Source organism: Hyposmocoma kahamanoa, unplaced genomic scaffold, assembly GCF_003589595.1.
Source record: "Hyposmocoma kahamanoa isolate Upper Pololo Valley unplaced genomic scaffold, ASM358959v1 94, whole genome shotgun sequence".
NCBI classification, from domain to species: domain Eukaryota; kingdom Metazoa; phylum Arthropoda; class Insecta; order Lepidoptera; family Cosmopterigidae; genus Hyposmocoma; species Hyposmocoma kahamanoa.
This window is the reverse complement of record NW_020654878.1, coordinates 9224043-9241254: the sequence shown is the minus strand read 5'-3', so window position 1 is coordinate 9241254 and position 17212 is coordinate 9224043. Positions and strand designations below refer to the sequence as shown.

General features: G+C 33.4%; 1 protein-coding gene across 2 annotated transcripts in view; it reads left to right on the top strand.

The window, feature by feature from the left end:
- LOC113237890 (homeotic protein ultrabithorax) overlaps nt 1-17212 on the top strand; it is a 192089-nt gene that overhangs the window by 139101 nt on the left and 35776 nt on the right. For both annotated transcript variants that reach the window (XM_026474603.1, XM_026474600.1), the window contains one exon: nt 5393-6558. In XM_026474603.1, coding sequence (XP_026330388.1) covers nt 5393-5694 — 302 coding nt within the window. In that variant the 3' untranslated portion in view covers nt 5695-6558. The remainder of the gene's footprint in view (nt 1-5392; nt 6559-17212) is intronic.

Here is a 17212-nt window from a genome sequence, read left to right as displayed (position 1 = left end):
CGTTCTCCGGAATTTGAAGCGAATTTACAAGGAGTAAATTGACACTGAAATGATGCTTCTAATTAGTAGGTGGGTACATGTGGCAAGGTGTTTTTTGTGTATATTTTGGAAAATATTGCTGTTATTGCGTGTTTATTGTTTTTGTTTCGAAAGAACTGTATTAAATAGCCTTTAAACATATATTTCAACCAATTTTTTTTCGAAAAACTTTAATTTAACCTTATTTTATTCTTTCCTTTTATTAAATTTATTATTCATTATAAGATTATTTATTTTTAACGACTTTTTTGCCAAACAAGCACATGAAAAAATTCGTAAGGTCTGCTGGTTCGTTCCGTAGCTCAGTTGGGAGAGCGTCGGCTCGGTATGTTATTTCTTAGTGTTCAATCTTTGTATTAATAATTATAACAAACTAGTCCAGTTAATGAGTAAAGGTACATAAAATAATTGAATGAAAGGTAGTAAAACATTGTGATATGCAATAAACTTCATATTAGATTTTTTATAAATTATTTTTAAGGTGCAGATTTAACACAAAAATTAAGATATTATTATAAACAAATAACGCTCAAAATGAACGTACAAATTTCGTACAAAGTTAGTAAAGTAATTTATTTCGCATAACGACTACATTTGCTTATCGCAAATGCTTCCCATATCGATATAAGATAACACTTTATGCCCTTTATGGGGTACAAATGGACGATTATTAATATTTATTATTACATTTTTTTTACCGAAATTGATCATCAAATGGAAATATATTATGTAATTTAGATATTCATATATCAAGGATAATATCGTTATTCAAAGTCAATATTAGATTTGTAGTTTCCTTGCATAACGTACCTATCTACTTACGTAATAACTGATTTTTTAAAGTAAAGAAAAATATTAAAATACATCAATAGTCAACCTGTTCTAATTGCAAAAATACGAAGAAGAATGTCAAATCTACACATGCCTTAACTATAATTAATATATAAACGCGTGATTTAATAAAAAACGAGTTCGTATAATGGTTCAAAACCTTTGATTTATTTTAACCATAAACCACGTTATTAAAGAATAATAAAAACATGCGGTGAAACAAATGGTTTTCAAATTAAACTGTTTTATACTTAATAAAAGCTTAATCTCATGTGTCGGTTTAATAACCAGTATAAATCTAAAATTTACATACATCGCTTTCCCTCGAATTTTCGCTAACCAAAATACTTAATCAACATAAATAACAATTCAACCTAATCTCTTAAACAGCCTACAATGTATAAAGAAAGAAAAGGTCGCTATATTTACTACACAGCTGCCGATTTAACTTGAGCTCCGACTTTAAAGGTCAATGGTTCTTAATTTACATAGTGAACTTTACTTCTAATTACGCATATATTTTATAAAAATGCTCATTCTTATATGAAATAAAATGAATCATTTCGTTTTGGATGATGATACATGGGCCAAAAACGTTTAGGCAAGTCGTTCCTCTCCTGACTCACCTGACATTTTTATTTTACAGATTTTCCAAAAGCGGACAACACTACTAGTTGTCATATTATTAGTTTTTTATTAAGAATGTAACTTTATGATGATAGTAATTAAGTTTATTGAATTTCAGGATGTTTTACTATCGTGATATAATATTTTTTTTGTGAAAATACTCCAATAGTTATAATTATTAATACAAAGATCGAACACTAACGATTTTTTTCGATCGATTTTATGTTGATAGGCTTAATTTTAATCGAGTTACGCACAACATATAAAAATAATAAATCAAAATCGTTATCTGAAAATTTACCCAATTTTAATTACGACAGCACATCATAAGAGTGACAAAATGTTCACAATAAATCATTCCGAAGACGTAGAGTAAAGCCACCATTCTACAATGAGCCTTCATTACGACCATAGACTTACACAGTCCTTGAAAAAACAGATAAAGTGATATAGTAACACTATGTCTATAAAAATAATTATCAGAGTTCATCTTCTACTGGTTGTAGTACATACTCTCAAAAAGGCTTTTACGGCTTAGGTAATTAGCGTCAGTCAATTAACCACTACTCTGGCTTGAAGAAATTTTTGTTAATTATTAAAAAGGTTGCACTTAACTCTGCGGCGCTTGAATGAGAGAGGATTGAATAAAGGAGGGTTTTGAAGGAAATGTAGACCACTTATTTGTTCTAGAATGGAACAATTTTGAATTGCATACTAAATCGGTACGATGGCCCTGACAAGTTTATTTATGAAGCAAAAAACATGTAGTAGGTGTATGAATTTAAGCTAAGTACGTTAATATGGTTTACACTTTATAAATTTTATTAAAGGCTTATCTTCATTTTACATCAAATATTTTAGTAACCGAAAGTTTAATTGGAAGTAGGACCTTTTAATAAGTCACAATTTTGTTGATAAATGTTTAATTCGAATAAGAATTTCGTGTTCTATGTTCCGAGGCAAACAATTCATTTTTGTCAAAATTGTAAGTTATTTAGAGTTCTTAGTTTTTCGCGATTGTTACACTTTGGACTATGAAACTATCTATATACTAATTTTTTTATAATAATATCAAGTAACGGGACGAACAAGTCGTACGCCTGATGGTTAGTTACACGCCTGTCCATAACAGTTGCAGGGCCACTGAGAGCTTTAAATCGCAAAGATCTGAGAGGAACTGCCACTGCGTCTGTCACCCTGAGACATAAGTTGACAAGTCCCATGTGCCTGTAATTTCACCAATACATATTTATTATTGTTAACATGATGATAATTTAGTTATTGTTAACACGAAGGTCTAACGGTTTACATTGGGGGCGATGGTTGCAAAAGTTCCGGGTCCGGTAAATTGGTTCTGCTCTGGGTGTTCTGGGAAGTGCCACAGAATTTCGTTGCTCTGGTAGTCATAGTACAGGGAATTCCCGAATTTGATACCAGGCAATTGGTGTTGTTGTATACCACGTATTAGGTATATACGTTACATAAATATAATTAAGTATACTTGTTCCTATTTTCGTTAATTTCGGAAATTCGATGAAGAAGTAAAAAATGCGTAATGCTAAAATATTTTACAAATCGTACATAACGTCAACTAAAAAATGTTCTTTGTTAAATTAAAATAATGTAGTTAATTAATACTTTTTTCGAAAGTAGTTCAGAAAATGGTGGTTTACATTAGTATTAGACATAACTTCTTGACGACTTTACCATCTCAGTAACCCGTGGTCATGAGCCCTGTAAATAGCCCGAAATGTTGGTTTGTTTGAAAAAATAAATATACGCGATTTAGATTCGAAAAAATAGTTTAATTTCCGATTGTAAGTATCCATTACTGCTGTAATATGTTATATGTAATGCTTCAGTAACTTAAACAAAATTAGAATAACTGTAAAAAACATATATTCCCTTTATTTAAACAGGTCAATCTATTTTATTTTCATAATATACAGGTAAGGTAAGGTAAGGCACAAAAAAGCTTAAATACTAGAAAGTAAAACTAGGATTGAATGATAGAATAAAATTGGGTCCCAGCTGCAAGGTGCCCAAGATGCTGTAAGCGTTTCCCGTTTGTATGGCTATACTAATGCGTTGGGCAAGGTAGCTGCCGTTGGGTTTCCCAGACAGTCTATTAATTTTTTTGGATAAAATTTTGTACACATGAAGGGCACCGGGAACCCACGGACCAAGGGTTTTGACTCCAAAGGCTGTTAACAGGTGGTCGGAGCCGAGATCCTGGTACTTATTACTTTTTATTTATTGTATCCCACAAGAGATAATAAATGTTCAAAATCAACATAATCTTCTCTTTAAACTTCACTCGAACCGTGGAGAGATTAGACAAACCTCTCAATACCGTACTTGAGTTAATCAACCCATTAAATTGGTCGCCAACCCTTTTACCAGTACCGTTGTGAGAAGTACTTGACAGTATTATTTTTAACCGGCAATGTGGTTTTAAGTGGTATGAATGGATCAATTGTTGATGATAGTAAAATACATTGATTAACTTACAAAACTTCATATAAATAACACTAAGGTACAATTATAAAATTACAGCACAAATTAAGATCTCTCCATAAACGTATCCACCACCAAAATCTCGTTTAAAAATCGAACATATCAAACAAAACAAAAGACATGCGGGATTGGTCTTAACCTAACCTCATGTACAGGGAAAATGTACCTACATCGATAATCGAAATTCAAATAAAAAGTATTCCGCTCAGCGTGCGTTCGAAAACCTATACATTACGTTCGAGTGCACGCAATGCAGCGGCATGCAATGAGCGCTTTTGGTACATAGCCCCCGGGGCTGCGGCCATCTTGAAATTATGTTAATATAATCCTTCAGATCTGATGAAAATTTAATAATTGCGTTTTAATATAGTGCCGTAAAAAATAAGATAGAGGCTTCTTAATACCTATACATATGCCAGCCGCTTTTATTACTTTCAATTACGCAATTTTGTCAGTAATTGTTTGTGATTGCGCAATTTTCGTATTATGTCATTTTGCTTGTTTAAGTAAAATATTTTATCACCTAGATACAGCTGGGTAAAATAAAAAGTTTAAACTGTCTTTATTTTTCTATAGACTAGACTAACTTTTGGGTTTATAAACTTTTAAGAAGCTTTTTAAAATCTACATAAAACAAAAATGGGAGACTGGCGTAATGATGTGCAGGTATAAAATAAAATATAATTGGCAACCCTATGGCGTGGCCGAATTTTCGCGACTCGGCTCTTGGTTGCTTATTTCAGTTATCGCCTGATCGAGTTCTCGGTATACAATTCAAAGGCATTCAAGCACTGCGGTATTGATTAATTATGTTTTCGGGCAGACACTAAGTACTACTTGGTCGATGTTTAAGATACCAGTATGAATATTGCAGTTTAATTTTGGAAAGGAATTCGAGAAAGGCCGCTGGCGGCGAACGTATCGCAGGAAATGCTTTCGGGCGCGAAAACAACGTCTTGAAAGTTTCATTATTTTTAAAACGACAAAAGATAAGTTATTAATGCTTCTGTGTACTTACATGGATGCATTGATACAGCGATGTTATCTAAGATTACGAGCAGAGATTTATATCTCTCCCACGTTTACTATGTTTCTTAATCAAGTTTGCAACCGCGGTATTAATTCTCTCAGCGGCGTGCAAAAGGCCCTCTCGGAGCCATTTATCAATATTGAAGTTTCAACAAAATGAAGCTGTCGTCAATGGCAATTGTAACGTCATTTGAACTAAACTGTGTAAGACAACCAATCCCATTCAACATTCAAACGCTCCCGGGAACGTGCGCAGACGCCGCCAAACGAAAGAACTTTAAAAGCCACTTGAAAACATGCCCTATGCTCACGAACCCAGTCAATGACCGTCCTTTTTTGTTTGTTACAGGAGCGAATGGACTCAGAAGGCGAGGGAGACAAACCTACACGAGATATCAAACGCTAGAGTTAGAGAAAGAGTTCCATACAAACCACTACCTCACGCGAAGGAGACGCATCGAGATGGCGCATGCTCTCTGCCTCACAGAGCGACAAATCAAAATATGGTTCCAGAATCGAAGGATGAAATTAAAGAAAGAAATCCAGGCTATAAAAGAGTTAAACGAACAGGAGAAACAAGCGCAAGCGCAAAAAGCAGCAGCGGCTGCTGCGGCGGCAGCGGCAGCGGCGCAAGGGCATCCCGAGCACTAAGCCCGCCACGCTATTTATTATGCAGTGATAAATACAATTCGCAGTCCGCCGAACACTCCTTAGATTTGTGTTTGTAAATTGTTTATAATTATTTTTCGTTATTTAAGTGTTGTTCGGTTGTTGTGATTATTTTTTAAATTAATTTTTACTAGACACACTGTTTTTCTAATTGAACGAACAATAAACTGTTGAATGCTAGAATAGAAACGGGTCGTATTATTTTTGTGTTTCGGGTGTTTTGTTTTTGTTGATTTATTGAATTATTTTATATTTTAATTCGCGCTATCGTCGAAGATGTTCGCGTTCGGAAACCAGTGCAATTTGTAGAAATCTCTTCCGTGTAACATAGTGTAGGTGTATCGTAGTGCGTTTTACGTTATGTGCGACCGTAGCGCCCCCAGTTCGGCAGCGTCGGCGAGACGAACTTTATTACATTGTACAAATTTAATATGCCTACCAAAGAGACCCGGTCTCGTACCCTTAATGTCTAAGTAAGAAAGAGTCGTAAGTTAAATTAATTATCTGCTGTCTTTCTAACATCAGACTAATGTGTAAACAGATAACCTTCCGCGCCATCTTAATCCTTCAATACTCTCGCATAAGTTTATAGTGTAAACGTGATCGTGTTCCTGCAGTTTTAATAGTCGATGAAGTTAAACAAATTGCCATAAATATAAGTAGGTATTATTTAGAGTAGCCGTGTAAATATTTAGGGTTATGTATGGAAGTGTGCGGTTCGCGGTGCGGCTGCGCAGCGCAGGCGCCGTGGAATGGGCAGAAAAAGCTACGGGGAGAGTGCAGGCGGGTGCGCGGTGAAGGCGGAGCGAGGAGGAGCGTGCGCCGCTGGCCACCGAACAGGACTAGGTAAGTTTTTGTCAAAGTCCGCGGCATTATTTATCGAGTGGAGACGGTTGCGAAAAACTGACTCGTCATCACCCGTCGCCATATTTGAAATCGCCCAAGCGAGACTTCTACGGTATAGCTGTTTTGCAATGTTTTAATTTACTAAGCCGTCTCGAAGCCATCACGTTTGATCTTTCCCGACCGTCTCTCTCTCCATGACTGTCGAAACGTGAGGAATGCTATTATAGTGCACTCGTATACTTACCATCATCAATGCATCACAAAATCTTGCTAACTTCAAATTGGCTTATGAAATTCTTTATTTTTACAATCAAATAGCATTCGTCACATTAGGAACAGATACTTAACTGATTGCTTCGTGATTTCTAACAACGACTAATAAAAAGTGTGCTTAACGTGCTTATGATACGAACTAGAAGATGTAATAAAGAAAACGGCCTTGCCTCGTATAATTTTCGTAAGCATGCATAATGACTTCATCTCGATGGTCTCGAGGCGATGGGAAGGTCTATTAATTAAATTGACTATAGTCTTCATGGATACCGAATAAGGAATGGAACCGGAGACACATAGCCGCTAAAAACTGAATTCTTCGTCTGCAGGTAGCGTTGGCAAAACGTGTAATGAGTTTTAGCTTTATATGGAACTGGTAATGATGATGAAAATGGTTAAGATCGTTATGAGTAAAGCGTTGATACATAAAATTAATTTCAACAGAAACGCTTGAGTAAATTAATTTCAATTAGAGTGAAAACGGACAAGAAATTTTTGGTCCGCGTATTTTAGTCAAATTCCGCAAAAGGTCCTTGTTGTACTTTTATGTACATTCGTTCTAAGTGAGCATTGCAGAGTTGCGTTAATCGATGTGTTTATTGAGCCATCTTATACACAATGACTTTCGCCAAACACAAAACATAAAAGATACGAAACACAAACATAAATGTGAGTTATGGTAGCATTAAACTTATTTATCAGGCTAGTCTTGTTGCGCTGTCCATACGAGTCGGCCATCTTTTCGGTCCTCGACCCTCTGCCAATACAACGATAACAGATAATTATTTAGCCGATCCCAAAAATTATTGGTTACGTCGATACCGACGTATCGAGAAGCGAATTTTGGTACAACTCAATTTTAGTGAGATATTGCAGGTATCGATTTTTACTTTTCATTCTCTTTGCTTAATAAACAATATCAACATCGTTAATTAAAGTAAATTTTTATTTATTTATGTAGACTGCATTCAGAACCTTAAATTAGAAATAAGTATCAATTAAATTCTCCATCATAAGTGTCTATTTAATATTACGCAATAAATTTCATAAACAGTAGTATATTTTCAATTAAAAATAAATAGCAACCTTTCTCACTCAATTAAAACATACCAGGAGTACATGAGCTGTTAAAAGGCAGATGTGATGATAAAAACTCAATGTATTCTGTGATAATTCGAGGAGGTAGACCGCCGATGAGACTTGGTACACCTTAACGAAGCAGTTCGTGTTTTTTCTAAGCACCGGTTAACCAATGAGTTAAAGGTTGTTTAGCAAGCAATTGCTATCGTTTTTCAATTTCATCGCCACAATAACATAACTCGTGTGGTTGCTTTTTATCACAGACCTGTGCTTTTTATAGACTACGATGTATGTTCTCTAGGTGAAACTTAATGAGCCATGCCACGCTTTATTTTTTAATTAGAACAATTGAGAAGAATGTTAAAATGTAATGTTTTAATACACGGTACTCATTAAAAAAGTTTAACGTTGTTTGAGATCAAAATGTCATTTCCAGTTAATTTTATTTACTTTTATATTTTTTAATTTATATTTTTAGTAATACATATTTCGACAAAGTTTTGTAGGGTAGCTTTAGTATGATTACACCATTATTTTAAATATAAAAACAAGCAGGTGCTTTTGTGCATTATTATTTTGAATAATGAGACCAATTTTATATTCTATTCTATCTGTTAATGTCAAGATAACTAAAAAGAGGATAATAATATACTTTTTTAATAGCTTTCACTGCTAGGCCGCCTCGTTCCTCCACCTTATCCTGCTCCATTGCTATCCAATCTAAGTAAAAATTGTCACGCCGCGCGCCGTCGACGGCTATCCTGTGGAATATAAGTTTAAGCTCCCAATTTAGAATCCTAAATAAAGCATGATTGATTAATTAATACCTTAAATTCTACCTTTTTTTTAATAATACATAATTATGTAAATTGTATAAAGCCTCTTATGAGAAAGCTATTTTTTTATTTCAATGATGTATCTGCCTGTGTTCTGAATTATTATGAAGAAATAAGTACTCAAGTTTTATATGTCAATGGATGCGTTGTAGGGAAGAGGAAAAAAGGCTTTAATATTAAAATAATAAAATTGAGAATTGTAAGCATAATCGTACGATCAATAGATTTTAGTTAAGAAACTATCAAAACCGTTACATCTAATAATAATAATAACGCACACACTCGACATAGCCCCGCACTAGGGAAACCCTGTGTCGCGGGTGCCATGGACACACAAATAGACAATTACAAATTACACCCAAACTCACGAGACAAATAAATGTAGGCCATACAAATATTTCTCCCGGCCCGGGAATCGAACCTGGGACCTCTGCATGGCAGTCCGGCATGGTAACCGTTCGGCCACAGAGGCAGTTTCTTAATATTCTTTCCCAAAAAAAATTCCCTATAAAATAAACGTGGAGGAATATAAAATATATTATATTCCTCCACGTCTTGAATATTTTCGTCCGGGCATGCTTCTATGCAATTTTAATTCAATAAAACTACCAAACAGAAGCTTTAAACATTAGTTCAACAATGATTATATAGTAGGGAAAAAGTAGTTTGGGCAGGCGCATTAAGGCCATGTGCAAGCGCATGTTTTATATGTACGGCAGCTGCACGATAAAAGATCTCTCTCTTGTAGCGTTAGTATGCGCATCATTACCGCCGCTGTCCTTCGTTTTTGTCATGGGAAATTGTTCAAGTATTTTAGGTATAAGTCAAAGATTTATAACCTAGTAAAGAATGCTTATTTTAAATATCTTATATTCCTTCTATTCCTAATTAGGTGTCTTTTATTGTTTATGAGTTACACGAATGTACACTGAATCATGCATCATCAAATGGATTGTCCTTTATATATTTTTTTTGTATATACGCGTCTGGCAATATCTTAGATAATCCTGTACCTGATTATTAACACTGATTGATTACTACCAAATACGTAATGCCACGTGGACTGAGCTTATGAGAAATTCATTTGAATATGATATATGATTCATAAATAAAGATTAAGTACTACCTGTTCTATTTTGTCGTTTTAACTAACTTTCAACTACGTCGTTTCCACAAACGGGCGACGTAATATCCATTAGACATTTCCAGAGCCATTTTTCACCGATAAATTTTTCACTCTCAAATTTATGGATACATTTGCAAAATAAATCAAGAAAATCGACACTTAATAAATAACAAACACAACCCCACTTATCCCTAAACCCGAACCAATTTAATATGGTAGCATTTGCCTATTACCTTTTATGTACAAGGCTTATTATACACTTCTCCATATTGAGAAAGCGTTTCCTTGAGCGTGCGCGATTCTATCTCTTCACCCGACCTGCCCTGTCTGACTCTTTTAACTGTACCTTTTGAACTATGGTTAAGAACCTGGTAGAGCTTCATCTGAGAACAATGACTTGTTCAATCGACGTGTGTACATAATATGATATCCTACACGATTAGCAGCATATACAGACTGTAGCAAATGGTGTGACAATACTTCAACTGATCTTTGTATTTACATTAACAACTGACTGACTTTTATGAATAAAAACAATTACAAAATAAAATTTTTTAACAATTTTTTTTTCTTGCTTAAATACGTGCGTCCACCAAAGTTCCAATAAACGCAAAGGAAATATTTTTCGTGAATTTCAAATTGTGAAATATTGGCGCTTATTTTTGTAAGATCCCGTAAAAGTGATCAAGAAGACAGAACAATTGTATAGAAAATCGAGAATGTCAATCCCATTTAGGAAATCCTCTTTGCGATAAGGATCAGGAAATCGAAAGTTGCACTTATTTCAACGGTTTAAGAAGGAAAGTCCAACGCTATCATCTGTCTAAGAAGAATAAAAGAAGATATTAAAAAAATAAGGCTAACGCCTTTAAAGTTTGGCACACATGCTTATATCAAAAACAAACATTATTCACTTAAATCAACCGCCCAGAGCATAAGTCACATTCATTTGTTTCAACTAAAATTCAAACGAACAATAAACTTTGCTTACTTTGCTTTGATTTTTTGTATGTAATTAAGCCCACCGCCTCTAAATACATCAGAAGACATTTTTTTAGTAAAGATTATTTCTTAAATAACTATTTTATAGTAGGTCTCACGAATCTTAACCGCTTTATATGTATGAATTGAATATTAATCAACAATATATATATATATATATATATATATATATATATACACATATATATATATATGTATGTGTGTGTGTGTGTGTGTGCCTACATATATATATATACATACATACATCTATTAGAATTCGCGACACATGTATTCTAAACTCGATGAACCCTATATAATTGCGCGACCATTGACAATTTACGATTTCTCCAAAATATATTTGTTCTGCATTTAATTGCTTTACGAGAAGGATATAGAGCAATGAAGTAAAGACTACTTATTTTAAATTTCGGTCTGTTCGTTTGTTTCAAACTGCGTTCATGACAAATAGTGATGTTTGGATGTTTATATATATGCTCAAAAGCTCACCTTTTTCGTGAATTGCTGATTGCTGTAGAAGTATGGAACCGGTATCGTATTTTTTTTTTCAATCTCAAGACTGGCGTGTTATTTTACACTGCGAATCTTAAAGGTCTGATGATGACCAGGAACATGACAACTAGATCTCTGTACTATGAATAGCCAGAAGTAACACATTTAAAATGATATCGGTACGTGAGTTACGGCAAAAATTTTTTACTACAAAAATGTTTTTGTTATCGTACGAAGTTTTTAAATATTTTCATTTTCTTTGCTTATGATGAAAGTTAATTTGAATATTACATAGATTTACTAGGATCATTTTAACACGTATTTTCTGTCAATGTTATACATAATAATTTATTCATACCCGGTGTCGCGGGATTTTTTCGAAACAAAAAATAATCCATGTTAACAAGCAGTCGAATCGTATGTAGGTAAATAATCTTCGAATTATCTGACAACTAATAATATTAACGTTACTGCAAGTTGTGGAATGGGCTTGTTATTTTTTACTGACATTCCAATTTTGACTACTAAGTCGTTAAATTCATCTCCCACCGCCGCTGAATCCTTACAAAAAGAAAATAATGCAGTTTAGTGTCACTAATTTAAGGTTCCGTCATCTATTTCCAAACGACATTGTTAAAGCCTTTAAGACTATAAACATAAAAAATTCTGCTGATCTTGATGATCTTTCAGTCAGAGTAATTAGTTATATAGTTGATTGTATTGCGTCTTACTTAGCCTGTGTCTTTAATAAATATGTTGATGATGGTGTCTTTCCTGACCTCATGAAGCAAAGTAAAGTTATTCCACTTTTCAAATCTGGTAGTATTTCTGATCCCACCAATTTCAGACCTATATCAATACTACAAACTGTCAGTAAATTATTTGAAAAAATTATTCTAAGTCAGATGTGTACATATTTTTATAGTAATAACTTAATGTCTCCTAAACAATTTGGTTTCACTCGGGGTCGCTCTACAACCGAGGCTGGTGTCGAGTTGATTAATCATATATTTGATGCATGGAAAGTCTCACATGATGCTATTGGTGTATTCTGTGACCTTTCCAAGGCTTTTGATTGCGTGCACCATGATACACTGGTCAGGAAACTTTGCCATTATGGTGTGACGGGACGTGATCTCGACCTTCTTAAATCGTATTTGCGTGGTAGGGTACAGAGGGTCGATGTTAACGGTACGAGATCATCAGGGTCTGCAATTAGCATGGGTGTCCCTCAAGGTTCAATTCTAGGCCCATTTTGTTTTTAGTTTATATTAATGATGTACCTAGCCTTATGGAGGGTATAAAACATGAGATAGTATTGTTTGCTGATGATACTTCCTTATTATTTAAAGTTAAAAGGCACCAATGTTCCTACGACAATGTGAACAATGCTATATATAAAATAGTTGATTGGTTTGCTGTTAATAACCTACTCCTGAATAAGAAAAAACAAATTGTGTGAATTTACATTACCCAATGTTAGAGCGACGATTAGTATTTCTAAAAAAAAAAGTATAATGTTAGATGCTAAATTGCAATGGGGGGACCCATTTGTCCTGCAGAAACGTGCAGTTAGGGCAATTTACAATCTGAGCCCCAAAGTATCTTTGAAAGATAAGTTTAAGGAAATTAACATTCTTACGCTAGCCTCACAGTACATTTATGAAAATGTAATTTGTGTTAAAAGGAATAGTAATTTCTTTATGAAAACTATTGACAGACATTACATTAATACGAGGAATAGAAATAAACTAGCTTTTCTTGATAGTAGTCTTCACAAAGTCAAAAAATCATTTAAGGGTCAATGTATACGCTTCTATAACAAGATTCCGGTTGATATACAAAATTTGCCTTTCACGAGGTTTAAAACTATAGTGAAACAAAAACTTTATACTAAAGGTATTATACAACTTCTGCGTACTTGGATGACAAAAATCCGTGGTAGTAACCCGTTTAGCTCATGGAGGCAGTACGATCTCTGATGTTTCAAATAAAAAAAAAATATTGTTGAACTTTGTATATAACATTTGTACACATTCAACATTAATAAATATTGAATGTGTACAACTAGATAGCTCCTCTGGTGTTGCAATGTCCAGAGACGATGATGACCACCTCCCATTAAGAGACTCGTTTGCTCATTTATCTCCTAATTAATTTGGTTATCTAAAATATAAACAAATTTAGTTTTCGCATGTTATAATTTAATATTGATGATAGGTTTATCTCTTGAAAATTCTAATGAAAAGGTTTTACTTTTATGTACTATATTATTCGCAGGAAAGGAAACTTATCTCACTTTAATTTCAGATAAACCAAACTCTTAAAATAATCCAAATTTTTAAGTCGTCAACCTTACGTGATTTTGGGTAAAAATGTTGGCTTCCTCGTGACACCATTGTTTTTCCGATTTTAAATCAAACCATGAAGCACAACCATGAAGCAAATGAATGTAAGCAAACCCGTAAGTAAAGTCTAGTTAAGCATTTAGGGGGGACAACTCAAGTTATAAACAAGGCACTATCGGCTCTTAATAGCGTCTTAACATTGTAACAGTCGTTTCATGCGTCCTTACGAGTATTTAAACTCAATTTATTAGATGTTATAAAGCCATTGGATAAATTTTATTACAACGAATGAATAATAAATGAAATATTTGTTTATTTGGATAACAGTATGATTATTAAAATAACTGTTAACTTCGCTTTTGAATTTACTATTAAATAGGAAATTAAACTATTTTTTTTATAATGGTCACTGCTGACTTATATGACAAAGGCCCGAAAGTCGTTGGTTTGTTTGAAAAAACATAGTACGTGAATTAGATCCCAAATAATAGTTTCATTTATTATGTGTTACAATCGCGAAAACCTGAGAACTCGATATTTACTAATTTTCTTTTCATTTGACTAGTAAAGTCACCATTAATATTACAATCAAATTAACTATTCACTTCATTTTGTTACTCTGATTTAATATTATTACTCTAATACTCATAATACTAGAGATTCTTAAGTTTTAGAACAGGTAATCACTGTGAAAACCTAGCATTGTTGTTACAAGTGCGCAAGGTTTTTAGTAAAGGGAAGCACTATCAATATCAGTAATTTGAATATATTAAAAGAGATATATATACGACAAAGATAATAAGAGAATAATATTTAGATAATGTCACACACAGTAGTTGAAAGATAACATAAAAAGTATGCATGTCTGAAACTTTAAAACAGGAAACGAAAAAGAAACGTCTACATAAAATGATAAGAATAGTAATTAATGTAATTAAAATCACCCTAGCAAGGCAAAGGAATTTCTACACTTACACATGAAAGTTATTTTGACTAATTAACTGATAAAAATGATCTAATTAAAAATAGCTAGGCCACCCATGTCGTGAGTATTATGCTTATGCTCCTTGCTCACCGGTACGTAAAACCATAGAAAGCAGTTTTTTTAAACATGTCTCACCTATTTATAGACATAACTAGTAATGTACATAAACAGAAGATAAGTGCGTTAATTTCAATCATGTTTCGTTTTATGATGGTGGATTTTGGTTGGTGGCATGAAGGTATGTAACGCCTTAAACTTATTACCTAATATACCTAAGCGGAGAACTATGTAGATACCAATAGTATTCCGTATTTTTTAAAATTTAATTATGACAACAAACAGTCATTCATGACATAGTAATTATTTACCTATGTTCCTCTTAAGACAGACCTAAAACTATATAGTATTTTGTAAATAAACAAGGAAGGCCTCGCATTACCCTTTACTAAAAGTACTCATCATTCACTATCTATTTTTGAACAATCTTCTTAATCACTTATAATTAATTACAAAAATATCTTCTCGAAAAAATTATCTGGAGTTGTTTTTTATTTGTTTTTTTATGCATGATAAGAAAAATTTGAGTAAGCAAACTATTTTCGAACCTAAATCAGTGATGCTTAAGGGTGACTTATAACGCCACTGTTCGTTTTTGATGTCAACACGTCGACGGACCAATTTTGGTTTGTAAGTATTTCTGTATGTAATTTTCAAAGTGACACAGTAAGGTGGTGCAAGACTGATCGACTTTTTTTTTAAACTCATTTCTAATAAGATTTAGGACAAAATTTTGTACCATAGTAATACGTTCACATGTTTATTATTGGTGAGTGACGATTACTAGTTAGTTAATTAGTGGATTTTTGGTGTTAATTACTGGAGATTTAAAGAAATTCTTATTTTGGGTTTTTTTAGTAATTATAATGGCTTTTTTATGAAATACATTATAGCATAATCTTTCTTGAGGATTATATCTGTCAAGTAAAGTAATAACTATTGATATATATTTAAAAACAAAAAGTTATTTCAAGTTTAAAGACACACTTCCCTTGAAATGTCGATCATTGGTACCATCTAGTATTGATTATAAAAGTCTAGTACGTTACGTTAGAGAAACATGGACGTTACTCCCTTTACAATCATTCAGGGATTTAATTTATTTAGGAATTCTCAATTCGACGTTGTAAAACTGACCAATAAAACTCTATAATCTATCGGTTGTTCGCGCTTCGAACTTTTATATTAGTTTACGACTTGCAGTCATAAAACCCGGCGAGTTATAAATGGCAAATTGTATGTAGGCAATCATGTTTGATGTATGAATGATGCGATATGGGCGGGTTATGACTTTATACAGTTGTTGAATCACGTCGTGAGGGTTTATTTAAATAATTTAATGTATCGACGAGGTTGTAATAGATATTAATGGAGTTTGATTGGCCTTTGGAATTTTAATGTGGATTCTTGCAGTAACGTGTTATAACTACGGTTGTTAAACTTGGTTAGCATTGTTATTATAGATGTGAACTTGCTATCCAATTACTATATGGCCCTTTACCTTCCTTACCAATACGTAAACAAAATCGTACGATCTATTGAAGCCTTATTATGTTAATTTCAAACAGCGAGTAGGTTCGAGCCGTGTAGGTATTTTTTAATTAAAATACGTTACACGTAGTCAATAGTCCTATTTAATTCTAGTTTGATACATAATTTTCACATTACCCTTAATCTAAAAATAATGTTAAAAACATTGAAAATGACAATATTTATAAAAAAAAATAACAAATTAACTAACCCGTTCAGAAGTTTATTTATTGGTTGAGTGACATTCAATGGGCGGGGCGCCATTTATGTTAACTACGGTAACTACAGACTGAGTGCCCCGCGTGGCTACTTACCATTTACTGTTCGGTTGGCTGGTTCTTATAATAAAGTACCTATTAATACCTATACACTCTGTAGTGTTATACAAAACGTAGAAGCCGTGATATGTAGGCGTTTACTAAATTGAAATATAAATTCATGCTAACATTACTTTTATTACCACTATGCTTTCAGTACTAAGTTTTGATTTTAGAAATTCGATGCAATTCGGTTTGATTTTTAAAAATATAATATCAAAACTTAAAGTCGCAAAGATCTGAGGGGCATCTCCACTGCGTCTGTCACTCTGAGCCATAAGTTGACAAGTCTCATGTGTCTGTAATTTCACAAGCACCCTTACCCTTCAAAATCTGAACGCAGTATTGGCCACATTACTGCTTGGTGGCAGAAATAGGTTAGGTGGCAGTACTTCCCTGGACGAACTCTTTCACAAGGAACTCTACTGCTACTACATCATAACATAATTAAGACATTCTGTACTTGTTTATTAAATATTTGATGTTTTAAATACCGGCCTAAACTTATGTTTTATAATATTTGGGACCTAGTAAGCAAAAATTATGTGAACTAATTTTTGCTTATGTTTAATATATTAATATTAGATAAAATCTTATTCGTTGCTCTGATC